This window comes from Hippoglossus stenolepis, chromosome 7, assembly GCF_022539355.2.
Source record: "Hippoglossus stenolepis isolate QCI-W04-F060 chromosome 7, HSTE1.2, whole genome shotgun sequence".
In the NCBI taxonomy this organism is placed as follows: Eukaryota; Metazoa; Chordata; class Actinopteri; order Pleuronectiformes; family Pleuronectidae; genus Hippoglossus; species Hippoglossus stenolepis.
Window position 1 is genome coordinate 496,745 of NC_061489.1, and position 25,972 is coordinate 522,716.

The 25,972-nt window shown below is 42.6% G+C and overlaps 1 protein-coding gene across 3 annotated transcripts in view; it reads right to left on the reverse strand.

Moving 5' to 3' along the window:
• The window catches only part of fbxo38 (F-box protein 38), a 54,394-nt gene that overhangs the window by 16,435 nt on the left and 11,987 nt on the right, over positions 1-25,972 (reverse strand). For all 3 annotated transcript variants that reach the window (XM_035162414.2, XM_035162415.2, XM_047340683.1), the window contains 8 exons: positions 25,773-25,903; positions 25,290-25,460; positions 25,035-25,177; positions 18,945-19,140; positions 14,742-14,945; positions 14,476-14,631; positions 13,170-13,823; positions 316-416 (listed from right to left, as the gene is read on the reverse strand). In XM_035162414.2, the coding sequence (XP_035018305.1) occupies positions 316-416; positions 13,170-13,823; positions 14,476-14,631; positions 14,742-14,945; positions 18,945-19,140; positions 25,035-25,177; positions 25,290-25,460; positions 25,773-25,903 (1,756 nt within the window). The remainder of the gene's footprint in view (positions 1-315; positions 417-13,169; positions 13,824-14,475; positions 14,632-14,741; positions 14,946-18,944; positions 19,141-25,034; positions 25,178-25,289; positions 25,461-25,772; positions 25,904-25,972) is intronic.

The following is a 25,972-nucleotide window of genomic DNA, read 5'->3' on the forward strand; positions in this document are numbered from 1 at the left end:
ACCTCTTGTGAAAGAATAAACTCTATTGTATTGAAGTTTGACCTTCTCTCGTGAAATATTTTGAACACTGTAGTGATATTAATAATTCTGAAAGCTACGTGTTGCAATAGAAGTCTAGACGCAAAAAAATGAATAAAAAATGTAATTACAATAAAAAAAATCATGAGTAACTGAAGTTTTTTATACTCTGTACAGTGCATACTAAAGTATTCACCTGCCTGGACACTTAATGATAAAATAAATGACACATTAATGACTTTAAAACTATAGTGTAACAGCATAAACAAATGCCTACAGTTAGGTGTGTGTGTATACCTGTACATGGTCATCCTCAGTGACTGGGTCTGAGGTGCTGGTTGATTTGTCAGCCATTCGTTTCCTCCTCACTGCAATTCGAGGCCTGGCTCTTGACAGATCTTCACAACATACACAAATAAAATATCAACAACAATACAAAACTTAATATTAAGCTGTCTGCCAACTCACAGGCCACACACACATCATTTATGTAACAGCTTTAGGCATTTTTTGAGCTCTGCTACTTCACCAAGCTCAACAGTTTTCTTTTTCTTTTTCTATCTGTGATGTAGGAGAGGGGGGCGCTTGGATGTTATGTGATGTGTGATATCACCATATTAAATGGTTGGTGGTAGGCAGAATTATGGTTCATCGATTTTAGTTTTTTGTCCTATGGTGGACCTATCAGAAATGTTGGAGAGTAAGGTTTCTCTTCACTTTTCTTCGCTTTATTTTGTGATTCTTTATAGTTTAGGGTTATTTGTTTTGGGGATGGCTATTTTGGGGTTCCAGGTCACTGCATCCTGTCTGTAGACATGACTATGTTCCATATTACATCATTATAAAAGACATGACTGATCTCAACTTTATTTCTGTCAATGCCAGGGGTCTTAATATTCCACACAAAAGAACAACTATTCTAGAATATTTTTCAAAGAAAAATGTTGACTTTGCCATGGTCCAGGAAACACATTTGCTCCATAGTGGTATTTGGTGTTTTGAAAATACGTTTTACCACCCTATTGCTTTCTCGTCAGCTCCTACGTTGGTAGTTTGTAAGCGTAAGTTGAAGTTTGATATTATTGGTTCCTGGGCTGATATTGATGGACAGATTGCCATTGCTAAAATTGGTTTAGATGGGAAAAACATTGCATTGACCTCTGCCTGTGATCCTAACACTTTTGATGCTGGTTTCTATGATCTTTTAACCAAAATTCTCCTGAGTCTCACAGATTTCCACCTGGTTCTTGGGCAGATTTCAATGGAGTATGGAACTGTAATATTGAAAGAACAGGCAAAGCAGAGAACAGGGACCAATGTCCTGCTTCTGATGCACTACATCACTAAGCAGCCCTCACAGGTAGGGTCGATACTTGGCGCTTAGTAAACCCTTCTACAAAGAGAAGATATAGATATATATCTTTTTCAAGAATACATTTTTTCTCTGCATCCAAAGACCAATTCCAAAATGTTTAAAACATCTTTTATGTCCTGTGTGATTAGATTTAATAAATATTTCCAGGTCCAGACGTAATCCTGCCAGAGTTCTACCTTGCCTTTTGGCCCTTGCTCAGTCCATTGTTCTTGGATATGATCGGTTTTCAATTATGTGTATGGGTTTATTCCCGGTCTATAAGTGTCATTAATAATAATAAAGTAATGCAGTAGCAACACTATAGGGTATGTCACTTTAAGATGTGTAACCTCTCTATAGTTTGTTTTGGAGGTACATCTCCTAACATGTAGGCTGACACTCTATCTTGATTATTTTAGGTGTCTCCCTTTATTATCTGCCTCTGATTAGTCAGTATAGAGAGACATAACATTTCCAAGGTTTTGATTGGTCAAGAGGGTGGGACTAAAGGAGAGCAGGTCCGAGCTATGGAGGAGATAGTGGGGTCTTTTGTCGCAGCACCAAGGAGTGTGTGTTTCTCCTAATGTGGCTCCTAGCTACATTAGAAGTATATAAATATATATATATAAATATATATATATATTCAGCTAATTCCACGCTTGTTCTTAAAAATGTACGTGGGAGCCGCACAGGAGCACCAGATAGCGCATTGTGTGACCTTAGAAGCGTGGTTGCACCTCTGGCTTCGAGGGAGTCCAGCCGTCACTGTTGTTCATGGCCAGTGGGACTTTAGCTGCTGTCTGTCACCTGTCATCAGAGTAAGGAGGAGGATGAACTTTTAGTGCTGAGTGAGCAGCCGACTGTGTCATTGCCTCTAAGAGTAAGGAATCCATTCGTACTGCTGTAAGTGCACTTAGCTCTCACGTCGCTCTCAAGCTACATTCAGGCCTGCAACGGGAGTTATTGTAGTGTTTTATTGCCGGCTTTTTGTTTCGTTTTCTTAGCATTCGTTTCGCTGTCTCATTATGTGATACGCCCCTCGCGCTTATTCAAATAAGCACTTATACAAATTCGCCAGCCCTGAGTGGCTGGCAGGCGTGACGTCTGTGTCAAGGTGCCGCACCTTAAATACGGTGGACACGGCGTCACACTTCATTCAAACAGCTCTTCTCACTTCACAAACAAGCTACTCTGATCCGCGTCGTTGCTAACTAGCTACTGTCCATAGACCAGACCTAACACCTCCATCGCCGGACGCTAGTGGTAAGAAACGACGATGCGACTGCCTTCACCATAGGTAGTTTTTTATTAAAACTAGCTAGAGCATTTACTTCCTAGCAAGCTAACTGCCCTGGGAGCCTGCGATCACCACACTGCCTGCCAACAGAGCTAGCTAACAGAGTTAACACTCCAGATAATTCGCTTCCCTTTAGCACACCAAGCTAAATGGACCAAGCTGCCAAGCTTCCCTCCACCTCGCAACTAGGCGATGCACCTCGCCTGTGCACCTGTGGAAATAAAATTTCGAACTAAGGAAACACACCAGGTCTGCTCTGCCTGTCTCGGGCTGGATCACGCCCTCGCCCTGGATTTTGAAGGGATGGGCAAGCATGCCATGGGCAAGCATGCCGCCCCGGGAGCCCCTGATGGCAGCTCACCTTCACTCACGGCTGTCAGCTGCCTCATCCAGGGCCCCCACCCTCCACATGAAAGCTGATCGCTTCCAATCCGCCATGACTGAGCGAGCTTATAAAGCGGCCGCTTTGACAGGGAGGGCTCTCAACGTCACCTCCATGTTGTAAGCATACCAAGCGGAGCTTTTTGACGACATAGCTGACGTTCCCGCGTGGGAAAAGATCACCACAATCATGGATATCTGCCTACGCATCCAGCGGTGCGCTGTAGAGGCGGCGGGGAAGTGCATGTCGATGTTGGTGTTACAAGAGAGGACAAGATGGCTGAATCTGACCAGTCTGTCAGAAAGGGAAAAGAAGGACATCCTGGACATGCCTATTGTCCCCGAGGGTGTCTTTGGCTCCGATCTCGCCTCAATGCAAAAGCGGTGCGAGGCGAAGAGGATGAGACTCTGCAGCTCTGTCTCCCAAGGAAAACACCTGCCCGCGGCGCAGCCGCCCCTCAGGCAGACTTTCACTCAGGTTGCCTCTAGGAGCGCCCTCCCTGCTTTCCGCATCCGGAAGAGCCCCAGGGCTCAGTTACCTGGCGCGAGCACCACCGGCCCTCCTGACTCCAAACCCACTTGGCCTAAAAAGCCCTTCCATTCTCTGTCAACCCAGGCTGCTCAACCAGGCCCGGCTCCCAGTCAGCAGGCCAGGCGGAAGAAGAAGGCATCTTAGCGGTCCCGCCCACTGCGAGCGGATGTGCCAGCCGTTCCCTGGCAGTCCACCTATCCCGTGTGTTCGGGGAGAAATGATCCAGTTCCACCCCTCCCTCTTGGCGACACGTGGGCGTGGAGCTCAGTTCGTGCGTCCCAGTCAAGAGGAGAGGAGACAAGGTTCAGATGTGGTACTGTTCAACGCCACATCAATGTCTCACAAGCAATCACACATAATTTGTGTCAATAAAATGTTTTCCACTAACGCATCCAGGCTCACAGCCGAGGGCGCAGGGTTACAAATGGTCACAAAAAACACTAAAGCATGAAAAAACAGAGGTGCGGAGCACAGTGTTTTCGCCCATAACACCACAGGGGGAGACAGCGTCCCACCTGTGGTGAAACATTCTGTTCCACTCGTCCCCAGTCAGTCAGCCCGCGCATGCACAGTAGTACTCGGATTCACGGGCCATTCCCCACCACCAGGGGGCAGTGTTGTATAGCTAAAGCAGGCTCCGAGAGATCGTCTGTGTCAGAAAGAGCTTCACTCCCCCCTAACTTTAAAGTTAGAGAGTTGGAAAGGGTCCTTGCACTGTGACCCTGGAAACAGCTGTCTTCCTTGACAGTGGGGGTGCGCATGGGCGCAATATCTGGCAGGAAAGTAGTGAGAAAGGACGCCAGCCTGTCAGGTGTGTTCGGGGCAGATCCGGGAATGGGGTGTGGAGCACGGATCTCCAACATGCCCATTTAAATTATCTGGAGCTGTTGGCAGTGTTTCTTACGCTGAAATATTTTCTGCCGTTCCTCCGGGGACATCATGTGTTAGTGAGGACGGACAATACGACCACATGGTGGTGTATATGTATATATAGTCAGGGGGGGGTCTACGTTCTCCACAGTTACACACTGTAGGTCGAGGTGCATCTCATCTCCGTGAGAGCAGCCCACGTTCCCGGGATTCAGAATCTGGGTGCAGACCTTTTGTCCAGGGGAAATCCTCTCTACGCGGAGTGGAAGCTTCATCCGGCTGTAGTAGATCAGATTTGGTCACGTTTAGGCTGTGCAACAGTGGATGTGTTCGTGTCGAGGGGGAATGCACAGTGCCCACTGTTCTTCTCCCTGCACAACCAGAGTGCACCGTTGTGGGTGGATACATTCGCACGCGAGTGGCTGCGCATCCCCCTTTACGCGTTTCCACCTCTGGCTTTGATTCTCCCGACACTGCTCAGGGTGCGGGAGATCGCCTGTCACTAATTTTGATTGCCCATCACTGGTCGTCCATGCACTGGCTGGCGGAAGTGAGACAGCTCCTCCACGGGCACCCATGGCCTCTCCCCGCTGCGCAGGAACCTGCTCTCCCAGGCACGCGGACAGATATTTCACCATCATCCGGAACAGCTCACCCCGTGGGATGGCCCGTGAGTGGTTTATTCTGACACTCAATGGATTATCACAGAGTGTTGTTAACACAATTCAGAATGCCAGAGCATCATCCACTAGGTATCTCTATAACTGTGTGTGGAGAGCGTTTGAGGAGTGGTGTGCTAAGCCACAGGAAATCCCTTTTCAATGTCCAGTTGGTACAATCCTGTCCTTCCTGAAGGGCCAACACCCCCTGGTTTGTTGTTTTATGAAAGGTGCACAAAGGTTGCTGCCCATCTCTAAACCTAAGTCACCATCTTGGGATCTAGCAGTGGTGCTGGGAGCCCTCTCTAGTCATCCATTTGAACCATTGGAGAACATGGACATGAAAACGTTATCCCTGAAGGTGGCTCTGTTATTGGCTTTGGCTACAGCTAATCGTGTGAGTAATTTTTACACTCTATCTGTACATCCAGAGTGTGTGCGGTTCACCCCGGGGAACCTTGTGGTGACGCTGAGGCCAAATCCTGCATTTGTTCCCAAGGTTGTTAATCCATGCTCCCCAGTGGACCTGTCCGCTTTTCAGCCACCTCCCTATGGTTTCTGCAGAACAGCAGCCGTTACACATGCTGTGCCCTGTCCGTGCTTTACACACATATGTGGAGAGGACAAGGAGTTTAAGGAAAGGGGATCAGTTGTTTGTGTCCTGGGCTAAGCCCCACTGGGGCAAACCTATCACCAAACAAAGACTTTCTCACTGGATAGTGGACACCATTGCGTTGGCCTACTCCAGCTCCGGCCTTTAGGTTCCGACTGGTTTACGGGCAAACTCTACTAGAGGTCTCGCGACCTCTTGGGCCCTGTTCAAGGGAGTCTCTATCGAAGACATCTGCGCTGCAGCTAGCTGGTCTTCTCCCCTCACATTTGCAAGGTTCTAGAGGTTGGATGTCACATCCCCTGGCCTGACCCATGCTGTCTTGAGCGTGGGCTCCTCTGTGGATCTCACTTCTAAGTGACGCGGTCAGTCGTCGAGATAAGCTTGTCTGGCAATACAGCAGTCTCCATATCCCATAGTGAGACATCGAAACGAATGCTATGTGGAAAAAATCCTTCAGGGTACATGGCTGGAGCCTGAGAGGAGGCATGTGCCTGCTCCTGTTGCTAACCATGCTGGTAATGATACCTTTCCTAAGTTATGAGCTACAATCATGCAATGCTACAATGCTACAGCTACCAGTTCCAACCACCGCCCCAAAAGGGAAAGGCGGAAAGGGGAGATTGTTTTTCACTGTACAGCTGATCGATATAACAGGGAGAAATGCCTCATTCTATACGCTATATTGGTCAATGTCAGAAACGATTACCTTCAAATTATATGTGACAGGAGAGCAGGGGCTGATCGTGTCTGTACGGTACATCAAGTTTTTGATAGCTGGAAAAAGACATTTCTAAAAGGCCCAATCGCGAGTTATTCAGACACAATCTATAACAGCACCAGTTTTAGCCAAGGAGTTTGGAGGCCAGGAATTTTCTTGCCTGGGTGATAATTGTGAAATATATACATTAGGGCTCAGCAAAACCCTTTGGTCCATTATACCCCCCACAGGACATCCAGACTGAGTGCAACATGAACAACATCTGTTCTGTGAGACTGAATGCAATCAATTACTGGGTTTTGGGGAGCTTCCTTCCTCAAGGGACTAGTTTAAATAATAGGAAGCATATTACTGATAGTGATTGTTATTATCCTGATTGTAATTGTCTTCAAAGTTTGTGTTAAGAAGGTAGAAAAAATGTTGGTGTCTGTACAAAGCACAGATATTCCAGATCTGTATCCTGTACCAGCTGGGATTGCTCCTTATCACGATGAGGACGATGAACTTGATGATTGTTTGTAATTGGCAAAATGTCATGTTTTCCTTATGTGACAAATGTATAAAAACAGTTCATACGGTGAAGAGCTAATGATGTGATGTTCTGAATTATTAAGAATTAACGTCACTGATGTCTTGCTCTGAAAACCGTGTATGTCAGATCAAATTTGCTTGCTTAGCCAATACAGTTGCTAGTTTGTAATGTTTGTCAAATTGACAAAAAGGGAGGAAATATAATGGACAATTTTAGATCTAACTGACCTGAATATGCTAAGTGATTTCAGTTAAAGTTGCATGAATCAGCATTATGCTCGACTAGGAATGCTTGCGTAAGTGTACTACCAAGGAAATGTTTGTGTACTATGAACTGAATGAACCGATGAACTGTTTGATTAAATACACAGTGTCTCCCAGATGGTGAAAGGGGTTGACATTGACCTCTCTTGCGTTCCCACGGATCGATAGAAATGTGACTGAGGACAGCTGTGTGTTAACATACTTTGTGCAGCTAGTCATAAGAGACATTAGTCAGACTCTTGAGCCTACTGTGGCTTTAAGAACTCTGTCACAGTTTGGCCAAATAGTAACACTGTAACTTTGTTTATGTTCAATATACTCTTGTTTATGTAATTTTGCTTCTCAACCACTATTAAATGCCTTGAAACTCGGTAGAGAGTTGATTCAATCATTCAGTGTAATTGTTCAATTCCTCACCATGGGATTAAATGCAAATTCCCACCACAGACAGCAAATTAGCATGAATAACTCAGCAATGATACCATATAAGGCTACTGTTTCTGCACCATGTCAGAAGTGTTCATTCATGAAAATGAGGTCAAAGAGTAAAAGAAGAACTTTATGAGTTCAGAGATACAAGTCCTGTATTCAGAAACGCAGAGGGGGAAGTTTAGACTATTTAGCTGCTTCAAAGTGGAATCAGAGAACGACTAAAGCAGCGCTGTTAATGTTGTGTCACCTTTGAGTCGCACTCACTGAAATATGGAAGACATTGTACGATATCAAAATAGCTTAAAAAACATCTCGCTACAGCAAGGCAATCAATGACAGCAACAGAAGGTCTCTGTCAACGATATGGATGGGAAAATGTATGCAATTAGATGTGATGTTGCACTGCTTTCTGCTGGATCAGACAATGAAAGACCTTCATCAATCACATTTTTACACAATATGCAGTATTTTAAAGGCTGACCCTCTCAACACCAACTGTACTCTCTGTCACGGTACAAATGCGCATCTGACGCTTGTATGCGCACTCCTCTCATGTGTGCAGGTTGACTAGAGATATCATGAGGCAGAGTTTAAGCTAACTATCAAAAAAAAAAGATCTGAAAATAGCTTAACTGGTGACAATTAAAATCAGCCTCTATGTGTGCACCTTGTGCAAGACACATGCTGCAGAGTTAAACAGAATAATGTAAACATAAATGAGGTGTATGAATATGAATTATGAATAAATAAATATATATCTATCTATATATAGATAGATATATATTTATGGGTGGGTGAAGTGTTTGAGTCCACTACAGCACTCCAACACTTCTCGAGTCTCAGGGAGTAAACTTTGTTAGAGCAGAATCCAATACAATTGAAGTCAATTGTAAGTCCTTCTTCAGACGTAATAAAACAGAAAAACCATAACATGCCTCAATACTGCTCCTGTGGTGCCATCCAAGTGTCCGGAAGCCCCGACATTCATATTCTACTCGAAACGACGTCAATTACACCGTGTTTTAAGCCTAAATGTCTTCTGATATGTTCCGACGAGGTGCATTCAGGGACCATCAGAAATGCTAACGTCCTCTAGCTTGGCCACTTCTGGTGGACTTTTAGACTTAAAACACGCTGTAAATGACCTCGCTACGTTTCATAAACTTGTCCACATTGTTTGCAGAAAGGCTGGCCCTGCTGGCCCTGCTGGCACTAATTATGTCTCCCACTGTGGAGAAGACTCCCGCTAGGGACAGAGATTTATAAAAGGGCTTATATGACTTGCTGGCTGAAAGAGTGGGAACTTTGTATCGTGTTTAAAAACAGAGAATGGTCGCATATCTGCTGCTATAAAAACACCTATGGTGTTTGTTATTGCTTTGACACTCTCTGAATTATTTGCAAGCGGAAGCTTAAACGCAATGGGGTGCTTCGTTTTTTTCCCTGTCCCACTAATATAAGTAGGACATCCCTCTGGTGATGCAGTTTCAAAGTAGGCATGTTCAATGCTCTTGCTTCAATGTTACATATCCGATAGCAGTCGCACAATGTCAGCATACAGTTTTTGTAAGAGCCACTTGTCTTTTTCCATCGTCTTTATAGTTGACTGGCTAAAACGGAAGTTTTTCCACACAGCAAACTTAAATGATGGAGGGTTATCAAACTCCTTTTTGACTCCGGCTTGCCATGACGACGAGTGTACTGCACATTCGGTCCTTCGCTTAAGTTGTCCCTCGGAATTTGAGACCCTTACACAGAAATAAGTTCAGCACGTGGACTTGCGGTAATCATTCTGTACACGTGTACCAAACCGAAAGCCCATACTGTAAATTTTCGGTTCGGACACATGTACTGTTACACCCCTACAAAATATGGATTAAAACACAAATTATGTTGAGAAAACAGCAAAGGTAGGACATGATTTATCTGTATTGTTTTTTGCAGTAAACATAATTTTTACCCTTTTTCGGCTGCTGGCTCGAACAGATATGATTGTGTAATCATATCATATATAAAGAGAAATATGCCATTGCCATCTTTAGAGTCTTAGCTTTCATGACATATTGTTTGGGTTGTTAGCATAAAGAAGCATGCCAGTCAGCTGCATATACTTTTGTTATGTACAGTTATGTGTTTTTGATTTATGCTAGTTGCTTGGTGTTGGAACTGTGTTTGGTTTAGGTAAACATGGTTGTCAGTGTTTAGCAGAGCGTTTGTCCCCATTGCATATGCAGTAGGGCTGAAAAGATTCCTCGAGTAGGGCTGGGGCGACGCGTCGACATAATCGATTATGTGAATACATCGATTTGCGTAATGTGCTTCGTATGGAAGGTGGCTAAGCCCAATTAAAGCATGGATTCAACCGAAGAGCAAGCTGAAGTGGAAAAAATCATCCATGATCATCTAAAGCATAGGTTACCAATAGACGCCGTTCTATACGGCCCTATTATTAGATTTGAGTAGAGTGTTTCTATTTTAACCTGCTCACCTTTCTCGCATTTACGGTAGTAAATCCTGGCAGCACAAGGAAGAGTTTACTTCTCTCACTGAACAAGAGAAAGTGGGGAACAGAGAGAAAAGGAGGGTATAAGCTGTTTTGTTGAGATTGTTCATATGTGAAATGTAGTTTAAAAAAAAAAGAAGAGGGGATACTCAAACTACATCTTTTTTTTCCTTCTAAAATTAATTAATTACTAAAGCATAAAGCACAAAAGGGCGGAGCGTAACAGGCCATCGGCCATAACTCATCAACATTTGGTCCAATCATCATCAAACTTGGTAGATAAGTTTAAGCATTAAGATTTTTTCTCAAACAGAGCGCTAAAATCTCCCAAAACCCATAGCGCAGTAACCACTGAACCAAATTTCACCAAATTTGGTATGAATGTACGGTGGCCCTGAGAGCTCAACGCACTGCAACTTAAGAAAACACATGCAAGTGGACAAAACACAAGCAAAGTAAGAAAGCATCTTCATCAATTTCACAACACAACACAACACTTTACAGAAACGCGCAGCAAATACAGGAACTTGCAGCAAATACAGAAAACGACAATGGAAGTGTTTCCAGAGGACACCTAAAAGTGATGGACACGTCCGCTTGTTGTTGCTGCCGCAGTTTGGAGTTGTTAAAGTCGGTGTCCGTCAGTGATCTTGGAAAATTTGCTAAACTTTAAACGTTTTTGGTTTATTTTAATAAATAATAAACTTTATTACTGCAGATGTCTACTGTTAACCCTCTGAGACCCACTGGGCCGTATACGATCTCAAATATCATGTTGTCTTTAGAGCGTCATGACTCCTCAACGGTTTGAGCTAGAGACGTGCCGTTTTCTCCTGTTAAACTGAATAAACAGTGCTAACAAGCAAGCCCCTGTTTGTGAGGCAATGTATTGTCCATATTGTGTAGGGGTAGGCAACCTTTACTATCAAAAGAGCAATTTTGCCCCCTCTTCCGAGCTCTGATCTCACTGTGCGTCTCTCCGAGTGAGTGCGGAGCCCCGGGGCCAGTGTGTGCGTGCGCTATTTGGGAACGAACGAACGAACGAACGAACGAACGAACGCACACACGATGATTTAAAAAGTTGCAGTGCGTTGAGCTCTCAGGGCCACCGTATGAATGCTCTAGGGGCAACTAAAATCTAAAGTGCCGAATTGATTGGCGGAAGTACAAGTAATGCCCAAGAAATTTGAGCCCAAATCGACCAAATGGTGGCACAAGTCCACCTCAATGTGTCCACCTCAAAGCCTCTTGGACCATAACTGTCTGCCATGATGGATTTTTGCTAATTTGCATAAATTTAAAAACAGTAATGTCACATCTCCTTTTTGGTTTTTCAACCAATCAACACCAAGTTCGGTATAAAGCATTGTGAGACTTAGATACACATTTCTATTATAAATGATCACAATTGGTCAAAAATCACTGCCATTATTAACCTTAAACCTTTGCCAAGGGCGGGGCTACGAGGGAAATTTGCCATAACTCTTTAAATATTTGTCAAATCATCATGAAACTTTTCAAATATGTTTATATCATATTGTAAAATAGGGGTGGTAAAGCATTTAGCATTTTGCCTATAGGATGCACCAAAAATACCCAAAACGTTCCGATTGAGCTGCTTCCTCTTATTGAGCTGCATCTTCCTATTGAGCCGCTTCTTCATATTGATCTACTTCCTCCTATTGAGCTGCTTCCTCTTATTGAGCCGCTTCCTTCCTATTGAGCGAATTAAGGCTTGAACCCGCTCATTGCCGTTTGCTTCTATATTTTTTTGTTGTGTTTAGGTTAAAGTAATTTGAAATTACTTTTAATTTATTGTTTTTTTGCATTTCAAAAAAGGTTTACTTTAAAACCCAGAATGTAATATGGCACTTAAATGCACTAAATGCCATCTCTAAATTGTGTCCTAAACAGTGCATTATGAAAAAAACTTTAAGTAGTAGCTCCATTGGCTAGGTTAGTAAGTCACCCAGTGGTCAGAGGAATGTCAGTTTTCTTTTGAGGCAGCCAAAGCTCTCCTCTGTGGTGCCCCTGTGCTTGCTGCTTCAAATTTCTTGTGTCCATTTAAGCTGGAGCTGGATTCCAGCAGATTGGGTGTGGGTGCAGTGCTTCTGCAGGAGGATGAGCGAAGCATTGATCATCAACTTTTTCAAAAACACCATAAAAAAAAAAGAGGCCTTAGCCTTACTGTTAGCACTACAACATTTTGAAGTAGACCTTGGATCCAGGACTGTTGTGTTCTCTGACCATAATCGTCTTGACTCTTGTTCTTGACTCAGATGCAGAAGAGCAACAAACGCCTTGTATTTCTATTATAAGAAGGGTTCAGAAAATATTAAGGCGGATTCTCTGTCCAGGTCTTTTGTCTAGGGGATGGATGTTAGATTTTTGGTTGGGGAGATGTTCTTCGGTCATTTTTGTGAACTACTGCTCTTTAAAATTGTCAGATTTCACCCTCTCACCTGAGTGGGTGTGTGTGTGTGTGTGTGAGTGCTGACAGCAACCTCTGCCTTTCCTCCAACATTCCCACAAAGAAAAAGGAGCTTTTTTTAATGAAATTTGTCATTTGTTTAGTTTTATTGACCTACATAGGGTAGTTATGGAAGATTAGTGACCATTTTGCATTTCTAAACTTTGACACTGTGCCACTGCCTTTTTCTTGAGATTATGAAGACGGATGAGTCTACGACATGTTAAGTCCAGGTCTCCCCTAGACGGCCAAAACATTTTTAGCAATCTTTTAAAAGTGGGTTACATATTAACATTTTTCTGAAGTAATCTTTTACCCTCTTTGAGACTTAACATACAGCTGAGGGGGAAATAGGAAATCCATAAAATTACTGGCTGCACACAAGTATCAGTTAACACTGGACTGGGCCTCATGTGCACTGACATGGAAGCACAAGCCCAAACCCTTGGAACTAAACACGACACATTCCTTTAACTCATGTCAGTGGACACATCAAGTGTGTTCTGTGTTTGTAACTTCAGTCTTACCTGTCTCAGGTACCAGGGACACAGAGGACATACGTGTGCAAGAACGGGTCAAAGGTCTTCTAGGAACAAAGTCCTCGTCTCTGGCAGGAGCATGTTGTGAACCTGAACCAGTATCAGGGACATGTTGGCTTTCTCCCTGTCCAACCAGTGCTGGTCTCCTAGAAGCATGGTCTACAGCAGCACCTCTGGGCTCTAAACTGGCAGGACTAGAGCTCAGCCGCATCCCAGAGTCCCTTGTGTTCCCAGTCAGTGCTCCAGAGGGGTTTTCAGTGGTTGTAATTGTTCTATGGCTCATGCCCACCACCACCCTCCCACATCTATCCACCTGCCTGGATGTGGCTGCTCCAGCTCCATTTCTGACAACAGATCCAGTCACTTGCCTCAGCTCAGTCCTTGCTGCTGCCCCAGTACTCCCAGAGCTCTGTTCTGTCCAACTGTCAGCCCTTGGAGTGGTCTCCCGAGACTCTGTAGTTATTCCCTTACTGCTTGTCCTCCTGCTGTTATCAGCAGCAGCCTTCATATCTGCCTTGATCTGCTCACTGGTCACCTGACAGCTCTTCTCACAGCTGCTGTCTGACACCTGAACCTTTGTCTTGTCCACTGACACTGATAGAGCCACATTGTTGCTTCTCCGCAGAGGAGTCTTTCCTTTACCTGAAAACAAACAGGCACATAGACACACTAATGTTAATCTGGTAGGGGCACCTCAATTCATTTATTGTCCAGAAATAACTCCACATAATAAATTTTACTTTGAAACTTAGATGATAAATGATCTCTTTTCAGCTGCAGCTGATGCTGTTACAATTTGCACATTAAAGAAACCTGAGAGACATTGAAACTCTGAAAAAAAACTCTATGTCACGACAGAAGTTCTGCACTTGGCTGAGGTGTAAGCATTGTTGTGTGGATAAAAAACAATTTGAAAGACTAAGTGGATTAAATCTGACAGCTCTGAAGCACAAGGAGAAAACTTCAGATGTGTGTGGAGCAATGACGAGTGGAACCTTCCTCACATCAATACATTAAACTCAAATTTACATCATGTCCAGATGTTTTTTCATTGTCTGAGCATTGACTGCAGCTCTTTTAATCAACTCATCTTCTGCAGGGGTTTCATGGCAGTGAATTGAGAAATAGCTTTCCCAGCTGTTGATGTAAATAAACCAACTTTACATTAGTGGATGGAAACACATTCATTAGCATTTTGTGGATTTCTTTAAATTTGTTTTCATTTTGCACTACAATTGGACTGACACCTGGCTACTGTTGGGAGTAATTGGTTTGTTCTATATTGTGCTGACACCTTCTGTAAAGGATGCTGGCTGCTGCAAACAGGAAGCTGGCATCAGCCTTGAAACAAGACCTTCCTCTTCCTCACTGTCCGAGTCTGAGATGACCAGCTGGGGCTTTGGAACAACAGCACCAGCTGTTCTGCACTGCTGGACTAAACCACTGGGACCTGGATGTGCAAAGGACATGAGTTTCTTATTTATAATATGGTGATGAAAAGTGTAGAACATAAAAATTATTTTAACATCTGCTGATTCTGAACAAAAAGCAGCACCAAACCTGCTTGCTCTTCATCAAGAGGTTGCAGTGTTCCAGCTGGACAACTGTTCCCTGGAGCTATGTCAGCTTCGTCCACTCTCACACCCCCTTCTGCTACTTTCACCTCCATCTGTGGTTCAGCCTCCATGTTGTCTTCCTCCAAGATCATCTCCTCCTCCTCTTCTTCTTCTTCCTCATCTTCCATACCATTTACTGCAACCGGTGCTGTGAAACAAACAAAAAAATCTTCTTTTTTTGAGAACTTTGAGAAGGAGCACTTCCTGGACTCAAACTGAGTTAGTTTGAGGTGCTCTTTGGATCAGGATACATGTGGATAGACAATTACACAAAACTGCAAGGCTCTCTCTTTGTAGTTATTAAAATGCCTTTAATGTCATGGCATGGTCCTGTGGACCTAAAAACAACAAAGCTCCGGCGCTTTTCGGCATCTAGTGTTCGTCAGGGAGTCAAACAGATCACCTTAAACAATGGTTCCATTTTGAAGTGCGATTCAGCCAATAGAAAACTGCCACTCAGACATGGAATGTGACCTAAAGGGAGTGGGCACATAAAAACTCCAGGATATGGTGATGTTTAGCTCATGCTAATCACAAAATATTCAAAGCACTATATAAACAATGAATTAGGATACTTTTTTTTTTTAATCAAAGAACAATATAATAAATGTCAACACTGACTTTGGTTACAAAGCACAAATACATGTAAACAAATGTTTATAGAAAAACACTAAAATCTAGATCTTCATTTAAAAAGGTAGTGTGTAGAATTTAGTGACATCTAGTGGTGAAGTTGCATGTTGTAGCTTAAGACCCCTTCCCCTCATCCTCCCCTTCCAAACATGAAAGAGAACCTGTGGTAAACTTCAGTTATCATAAAAACTCAAAAGGTGTGTAGTTTGTACAGTTTGGGCTACAGTAAAAAACATGGCGGCCTCCGTAGATAGGACCAGCTCCAGATGTAAATATAAAGTATTTGAATATAATAGGCCTATTCTAGGTAAAAGAAAACAAAAATTTGTACAATTTAGATGATGATACACTTGTGAAAACACTACTAGGATTGTTTTATATTCAATTTCTGCCAATAGATCCCTTTCACGAAAAAATCTTACACACTGGACCTTTAAGCCTGGGTATTTTGTAGCCTGTAATTTATGGATCCCAAAATCTTCCTGTTAAGTCAAGTTTGTCTGTTACCTTTTAGGAAGGAAACAGGGATGTGGTCAATCCCCAATTGCTGGTCTGTCCTGGAAATGTCTTTTTGTTCTCCCGAGGTAAAAAACTTGGCAACTAGGACAATTTAGTCTATAGATTACAAATGTTGTTTTACAGTTAATGTAATGATTGAAGTTGAATTCCTTTAGAGTTGTACAGTCCATAAATGTATTTGTCTGCTTGACATTTGTGTGGTGGTTGCAGTGGTTACATTTGTAGGACCCTTAAGTTTTGGGCCCAACCAGTTTGTTGGGTGTTAGATTTAAGATGGCTGTGTACCAGTTTATCCTGTATTGTTGAGCATCTCCTGAAACTGAACAATGGTGGTTCGGGGAGATCTGGCATAACGTTTCATCAATTTAATGACACCCCAATTTTGGTTTATTATCTGTTTAATGTTTTCTGCTTCTGTACTGTGTGTTGTGACAAAAAACAATCTATCTTTTCTCACTTCTCTTAGATCTAACTATTTTCAAAGACAATCAAGGGCATACATGTATATTTATGAAACCTTCAGACAGAAATACAATACTACATGCCAACTGCTTCCATCCACAGTGGCTTAAAGACAATTTGCCTTTTGGCCGGTTTCAACAAATATGCAGAATTTGTGACAAACACATTTCCAGGAACAGGGAAACAGTAACTCTAGGCTGAAAAAAGCATGCACAAGGGCCAAACATCTAGATGGATAAACTTTTCTATAAAGAACTGCCCCAAAGTGAGAATAGATAGATTGATTTTTGTCACAACATACAGTACAGAAACAGAAAACATTAAAACAGATCATAAGCAAAAATTGGGGTATCATTAAAAGTAGTGGTGCACCGATGTATCGGCCGTATATCGGTAGCGGCCGATATTTGCCTCGTTTACTGCCATCGGTGTATCGGTAATAAACTTGACTTTCACCGATAACATTGGCCGATGTTCATTGGTATGTTTTCTGCAGCCTGCCAATCTGGCATCCAGATTATGGTACACTGACGCCGGGTTTACACCGGGCGCTGAAACGCCGCGCCGCGCAGCGCAGCGCCAAGGAAAGCCAGGCGCCTCCCATCCACCCCCCTGTTAAACCTTCACATGGGCTGCGATGCGCCACGCCGCGCCAGTGCCCTTCACCGATGGTTTCGGCGTGCGAGCGAGCGTATCGCGCCAGGAAACAGACTGAAAAATGATTTTAAACAATATAAATGACATTTTATATGATATAAATGATCAAATACGCATCCCATACTTTGTATTCCCTTCTGTTGTCCTGGAGTTTTAATTTTCCCAATTTTCCCAATCACATAATTAAATGTCCCCCTCTGCCCATCCACTACAGCCACACAAGCAGTCATATAGATAAAAAGAGAGAGGGGGGGGGGCGCTAAAGGCTTGCTTGGAGAATACGTCATTTACCCCCGACACCCGACATTGAACGGGTTACATACAACAACAAGCGGAGAATCGCGGGCTGACCGGCGCAGAGAAATGTGGGTCCGGTATGCACATGCGCAACAGGTACTACATACAAACAGCAGAGACAATGTCGGCAGCGTCGGCTGTGTGGGATTTCTTCACTGTCTCAGAGAAAGACATGTTCAGCCGACATTTCAAGAGGGGGTAATACCACCAAGGATTTCAACATGGCATCTAAAGTTACACTTGTCACTTTTTCTGTTTTTCATATTATTCAAGTAATAAACAAATATCGGTATCGCTATCGGCTAGATTGTTGTTTTAAATATCGGTACCGGTATCGGCCAAGAATTTCCATATCGGTGCATCCCTAATTAAAAGTGATGAAACAGTTTCAGCAGATGCCCGACAATACAGGTTAAATTGGTACACAGCCATCTTCCACCTTACACCCAACAAACATGGTTGGGTCCAAAACCTAAATTTAACGACTGCACAAATGTCAAGCAGACTAAGACAATTATGTACTGTACAACTCAAAAGGAATTCACCATCAATCATTACCTTAACTGTAAAACAACATTTATAATCTACAGACTAGAATGTCCTATTTGCCATGTTTTTTTTTCATCAGGAGAACAAAAAAACGTTTCCAGGACAGACTAGCAGAACACAAATATGCCATCCGCACAGGTAATGTCAACTATCCCATGGCTAGACATTATCTGGACTTCCATAACAGTCATCCATTCACACTACAAGTATTTGGCATTGACCACATCCCTGTTTCCATCCGAAAAGGTGACAAAGCAAACTTTACCAAAAGGAAGCTCCATAAATTACAAGCTACAAAATACCCAGGCTTAAATGAGGATCTAGATTTCTTCTATAAACATTCGTTAACTTTTATTTGTGTTTTGTTACCAAAGTCATTGTTTACATGTATTATATTGTTCTTTGATAAAAAAAAATTCTAACCAGTCATTGTTTATATTGCGCTTTGATAATTTTGTGATTAACATGTTGAGCTAATCATCACCGTCTGCTGTTTTCATGTGTCCACACCCTTTAGGCCACAACTCCATGTCTGAGTGGCAGTTTCCTATTGGCTGCATAGCACTACAAAAATGAACCATTGTTTAAGGTGATCTGTTTGACTCCCTGACAAAGGCTAGATGACGAAAAGCATTTTTTGGTACACATGACCATGATGTGACAATAAATGCATTTTTATAGCTACAAAAAGAGAGTCTTGGAGTTTTTTGTAATTAACAAAAAAGGGTTAAAATTATTTACATACTTTAACCAAACAGATAATATCCTGGCCCTGTTTGTTTATCTGACTAGTAACACGTTCTCAGAATCTGCTGACACATCTTTTGTGACTGAACAATAACAGAGTGATGTGTTTGTGATGATGTGATGATGTGATGTTACAACAATGTCAGTGTACATGACTGACATCCAATTTTCTTACTTCATCTTCACTAATAAGTTTAGACAAGTGAGCTCTTTGTAAGAAAGCCACAGCTGCTGTGTTCTGATTGCTGTTATTCCACTGACTAACAATGCAGTTGGAACTTGCCATTATGCTGCTGAAGCTGGTTCTGCTGCTGCCTTTGGTTGTTGTTGACAGGTGGGGGGGCAGGGGGCAAGTTGGCCTCATTATTGTGGTGGTGGTGGTTGTTGTTCTCATTGTCATTGTTGGAGTTCTGGTTGCTGACCAATGCAGAGGACACGCCAATACCAGTTCCTGCACTCAGGCCCACCCTGGCACAGCCCTAACATACACACATAATATATATTATGCATCAGCACATGCAACAACCTTATTAAGCAGATTTAGGTATGAGCCACACATCAATTATTCACATGAAATATGATTTGTTTTGTCTATTGTTGTTACCTCTGCCAAGGAGGTTATGTTTTCATCTCTGTTAGTAAGCAGGATAACGTAAAAACTACTGGAGGGATTACCACAAAAATAGTGGTATAGGTCAGGGAAGAACTTGTAATGTTATTGCGAATATGGATCAGGGGATGGACCAACAATTATTTCTTTCACTTCCCTTAAAGGGATAGTTCACCCAAAAATGAAAATTAACTCATTATCTACTTAACACCTTGCTGATGGAGGGGTGGGTGAAGTGTTTGAGTCCACAAATCACCTTTGGAGTTTCAGGGGTAAACAGCGTTGCAGCCAAATCCAATACAATTTATTTAAATGGTGACCAATACCGCTCCTTTGGTGTCATCTGCATTCAAATTTGACTCGAAACGAGGTCATTTAGACCATGTTTTTAGCCTAAATGTCCTCTGATATCCTCCACTGGAACTACGTTTGTGCATGGATCACAGCGGACATTTCGGCTAAAAACGTGGTGTACCCCTGAAACTCCAAAAAAACAACCTCCATCGGCATAGTGGTGAGTAGATAAGTGAATTTTCATTTTTGGGTGAACCATCCCTTTAACATCGCGAGATAGGGGATTTTCTATATGTTTTTACATTTTTTAATTGATTTCAAACAAATGCAAATGAAAACATAACCTCATTGTCAGAGTTAATAATTTGTGGATCTCGAATGAAAAAAAAAGGAATGTTTAAGGGAGTGATATTTATGAGAGCGTCCAATTTTATGCATATCCAAATATAAATCCATATCTAGTAAATTTAAATGTGGTTTCCTAAGGAGACTGTCGGGCCCATTCTAGTTGTTAATTATAAAATTCAGTGTTAATCTAATCTAAATACAAAGGCCTTTGATGTGAATCAGAAGGTTGTAGATTGAACTTTTGCTAATTTTGTGTGGAAAAATTTCTGTTTTGATGTCTTCAAAAGGGGAAATATGGCCACACTATATACCACCGAGCACTCTCATTAAGGTCTTGAATGACATCTACTTAAACAGAGCACTGGCAGAATCTTTGTCTTCGTATTACTGGATCTCAGTGCTGTTTTAGACACATGTGGGTGCCAGAATATCCTTAAATTAAACAAAGATAAACCTCAAGAAAATGTTTCTGGGAACAAGGAAGATCATTTATAATTCAGGTTCTATTAAGTTAAAACAACAAATCAAGGCAGACATATTGGTGTAGTCATGGACTCAAACCACAATTTTCGGTCGCATTAAAAGGAATAGTTCACCCATGATGCTGATCGCGACAGAGATTCTGCTCCTTGTATAACAATATAAAGTGAACGTTAACCACTATAAACTTCAACCACGGTGAGCACTTTTGAATGGCAGTGCCTTTTAAATTATTTAAATGACATGCAGTGCTGTTATTTACATAGTTATATTTGAAATATTTGCAACTGCCCCATGAGAAATAATATTAAGATATGTGCAAATACTATTGGCCCATTTTTGGATAAATATGCAAGTGTAGTCTCAAATGTCACTGTTTATAATACACAAGAAAAAAACAAGACTATACCCTCTTCTCCTGTCACCACTGCACCACTGTACGCATATATTTTTTTATACATTGCATATCAGCTTTTTAGGGGTCTTTTAAATGGACAGTTCACCCAGAAATGAAAATTCACTCATTATCTACTCACCTCTTATGTCGATGGTGGGGTGGGTGAAGTGTTTGAGTCCACAAAATGTATTTGGGACTTTCAGGGGTAAACAGTGTAGCTGATTAGTGAACTATCTTCAGACGTAATAAAACAACAGAAAAAACACAAAATACCTCAATACTGCCCGGTGGTGTCATCCAAGTGTCCGGAAGCACCGACATTCATATTCGACTTGAAACAAGGTAATTTCCACCGGGTTTTAAGCTTAAAAGTCCACCAGAAGTGTGGCTAAGCTAGCTGATGTTAGCATTTCCGAAGGTCCCTGAATGGACATCATCAGAAGATATCAGAGGACTTTTAGGCTTAAAACACGGTGTAAATGATGCCGTTTTGACTTGAATATGAATGTCGGGGCTTCCGGACACTTGGATGACACCACAGGAGCCGTATTGAGGTATGTTATGGTTTTTCTGTTGTTTTATTACGTTTGAAGGAGGACTCACCATTGACTTAAATTGTATTGGATTCTGCTCTAACAAAGTTTACCCCCTGAGACTCCAGAAGTATTTTGTGGACTCAAACACTTCACCCCCCAAATGGCATAGTGGTGTGTCGAAAATGAGGGAATTTTCATTTTTGGATGAAATATCCCTTTAAAGGCCCAATTCCATTTCACCCCTTGGCCCTAGCCCTTAGCCCTTAGCCCTTACCCTTCGCGCATTCACGTGTAGGGGTAGGCTGTCCCAATACCTGTTGGGACGGAGGGGTAGAGCCAAGGGGTAGGGCTTTATAGCCCTCGAAAGTGACATTTTTCTGACCCTCACTTCAAACCAAGGGGTACCCAGAATGCCTTGCGAATCATCTGCAAGCTGGGAGAGAGATCCACAAATGTAGTATTTTCTCCATTAATAAGGATTTAAAAATTACAATAATGATTGTAGTATCTTAGTTTAATAACATTTCAATGTATTATGGTCATTTTTTTCACAACCTTAAAAAAAAAAAGATTGCGAGCGCGCTCGCGTTAGCATGCTAGGGATCCTTTCCTTTGCATGATAATCCCGTATTTCACATATTTTCATGTTGCATCCCCCCTCTTTGTAGACACACGGTGCACTTGATTGAACCCGCGTATAGCTGCGATGTTACTGAACTGCTCCTCTAACAACACAGCATCCTGGCAGGCTTTTATACAGACCACTGCTAGTAGCCTGAAGCTGTATGCTTTTGATTCATTCATGAAATAATGCCATGCATTCAAGTTTTTCAATTTCAAATGTCATTGATTCACCTGCATTAGCATAGATGTTATTTGGATATAATAAGTTAGTAACAGCAAACAATAGCATTGGTATATTTAAGATCTCAACAATGTTATTACAATAACATCCCTGGCAAAACTTTTTTTTCGTCTGTTTACAACGACTACTGATGATGTAACGGCTTCTTGAAGGGCTGTCCCAATTCGTAGGGGAAGATTTCAACCACTACTCCTTGTGACTCCATTTCAAGTGGCAAGATAACCCTCAAAAACAAGGGGAAGGGGTAGGACGAGGGGGTGAAATGGGATTGACTATAACAGTCAGAATGAAGGTCTAATGTCTCTGCACGATTTGGAGAAAAGGGTCCATGCTTTTTTATCTTCCGTCCACTTCACACTAAGCTTACAGGTCTCCCTAAAAAATGGATGAGACAGTTGATTCAAAATGCTGCTACTTGAGAACGAAGAAAGTCACATCAGTCAAGTCTGCAGATCTTTACACTAGCTACCTATATGTTAAAGAGTTGATTCCAAAACAGTGCTGTGGATTAATAAAGAAAAGAATGGTTTTAGGGCCAAAATACATACTGCTTTTTCATTAGGAACCATTCAGACCCTTCAGGTCGTCTGGGGTTAGCCTGCTTTCTGTTCCCAGAGTCAAAACTAAACATGGTGAAGCTGTGCTCAGTTTTTATGTTACACAAATGGGGATTAAACTGGTGTCCTGCAGCTCTTAGCTATTTTAATCAAGGCTAAAGACGTAATTGTTTACAATGCACTGTAACTTTTGCTCTTTCTATATTTAGGTATTTAGTTTCTATCCAAATGCTGTTTTGGTAATATGTTGCCTTTAGAGTTGGTCTTGATGCCTTGAATGTCATATATACACTGCTCAAAAAGTGAAGGGAACACTTAAGCGTCACAGCATAACACCAAGTCAGTTAAACCTAAATCTGTCCATTTAGGAAGCACAAGTGATTGCGAATCAATATTACCTGCTTTGGTGCAAATTAAAGTGACAACAGCTGCAATGGAGAGGCAAAAGCAAAAAAACAAACAAAAAGGAAATGGTTTTGCATGTGGTGGCCACAGACAATTGCTCTGTACTTACCCTTCCTGACTGATTATTCTCTAGTTTTGTGTTCTGCTAGTGTCCTTGCCACTACTGGGGCGGCTGTGGCTGAGGGGTAGAGCGGTCGTCCTCCAACCAGAAGGTCAGCAGTTCGATCCCAGTCTTCCCCATCTGCATGCCGAAGTGTCTTTGGGCAAGATGCGGAACCCCGAATTGCCCCTCATAAGAAAAAAAGTGCTGCTAAAAGATGCACTGTATGCATGTGTGTGAATGGGTGAATGGCAAACTGTACTGTAAAGCACTTTGAGTGGTCATGAAGACTAGAAAATAAATAAATACAAACCATTTACTACTGGTAGCATGAGGCGGTACCTGCGGCCCAATTAGGTAGCACAGGTAGTCCAGCTCCTTTAGGGTGGCACATCCATACGTGTGGTCGCAAGAAGGTTTTCTGTGTCTCCCAGCACAGTCTCAAGAGCATGAAGGAGATATTGTACCAGGAGACCGGCTGCTACACGAGGAGAGCTGGACAGTGCTGTAGAAGGACATCGATCCAGCAGCAGAACCACTCTTCTCCGTTGTGTAAGGAGGAACAGGAGGAGCACTGCCAGAGCCCAGAAAATAAACTCCAGCAGGCTACTGGTGTGCATGTTTCTGACCAAATTGTCAGAAACAGCATCCTTGAGTGGCATGAGGGCCCGACGGCCTCTCGTGGGACCTGTGCTCACAGCCTAGCACCGTGTAGCTCAATTGGCATTCTCCACTGGCGCCACATTCTCTTGTCAGATGAGAGCAGGTTCACACTGAGCACATGTGACACACGTGAAAGAGTCTGGAGACAACATGGTGAACGTTATGCTGTTTGTGACATCATCCAGCATGAGCGGTTCGGCGGTGGGTCAGTGATGGTCTGGGGAGGCATATCCTCGGAGGGTCACACAGACCTCTATCATAGCCAATGGTTCCCTGACGGCTGTTATGTACCAAGATGAAATCCTCAGAGCAATTGTCAAACCTTGTTGGTGCAGTGGTCCCTGGGTTCCCCCTGGTGCAGGACAATGCCCGGCCTCACGTGGCTAGAGTGTGTAGGCAGTTCCTGGATGACAAAGGCATTGATGCCATTGACTGGCCCTCACGTTCCCCTGACCTAAATCCAATTGAGCACCTATTGGACATTACGTATCAGTGCATTCGTCGCCGCCAAGTACCACCACAGACTGTGCAGGAGCTCACAGATGCCCTGATCCAGGTCTGGGAGGAGATCCCCCGGGACGCCAATTGACATGCAGAGGGTGAATGCATGGCGCATGGAACACCACTTATCTCAGTTCAGGCGGTCTTTTGCGATACGTATATCGCACATGTTGATATTGCGATGACGATACATTTTTTATATATCGTGCAGCCCTAATACACACTCCTGAGTCACATTAGGGGTTGCCATGATGAAATTCACGCAAGTTGGATCAGCCTGTGATTACATTTTTTACTTGATTTATGGTGGTTTTGAATCCAGCCCTCAATGGGTTGATGATTTCTGTTGACTGTTCTAACGTCATTTTGTTCTCAACGAATTATATAATGTACATCACTTAAGATTTTCAACTTGAATAATTCATTCATCAAGATCTGATGTGTGATTTAAGTGTTCCCTTAATTTTTTTGAGCAGTGTGCACACACACACACACACACACACACACACACACACACACACACACACACACACACACACACACACACACACACACACACACACACACACACACACACACACACACACACACACACACACACACACACACACAAATACCTTCGGTGGTTCTCTAAACATCTGGTCTAGACAGATAAACTCCAGACTGGGTAGTAACTCTATGAACTGGGAGAAGGATTCCAATTTGATAGCATGACAGCGAACAAGGGTGAGATCAACGAGACGGCTCCATCTGGACTGATCTGAGCACAGAAACAGGCAAAATATTCAGAACCCTCTTTTATATATAAAGCAACTGAGCTTACCCCAAACATACTTATGTACATGAATATTAAGGCAATGAGTGTGCTTTACCTGTGATCCAGTGGTGAGGATTATGCAGGTGAGGACAGTTGTAGATGAGCAGGTATTTAATATTAGTGAACACCTCGTTCACAACCTTTATGCCAATATCAGTAATGATGCCTGGGTTTTCAATGACATCAGCCAGACCGTACTTCACAAGCTCCGAATGACTCATCTTACCTGCATTCAAAACATATACAAGCTTTTTTTCACATAACTGCAAATTAAACTCATAAGATTCAAAATGTTGCATCTTTACTGCACTCTTGACATTTTCTACCATTGCTACAGTTTATCGGTATGAAAACTTGGTCACAAATTTAAGCACAATGTTCGGGAAAAATGTACATGTGTATAGTCAAACTGCAGGAGAACCTGGTGGGACATACAAATGAGCAAAGGGTCGCGAGAATCTTTCATTTTTGACAGGGAAAATAAAAATTGCCAAATGTTCTCAGAGCCTCGTAATGATATTTGAGAGGAGGAACTAACACTGCAGCAGGAACTCATCCACGTATCCAAGATGAAGTGTCTCAAACTGCGGAAACTCTAGTTCAGCCATTTTGAGAGCTGAGAAGACTCCATCTTTAGTCAGTGAAGGCTGGATACGCAGCTCATGAAGCCTGTTAAAACACAATAAAATTATTTAGATAAGTGTTTGTATTACACAATTCTGACAACCTTTCTACTGT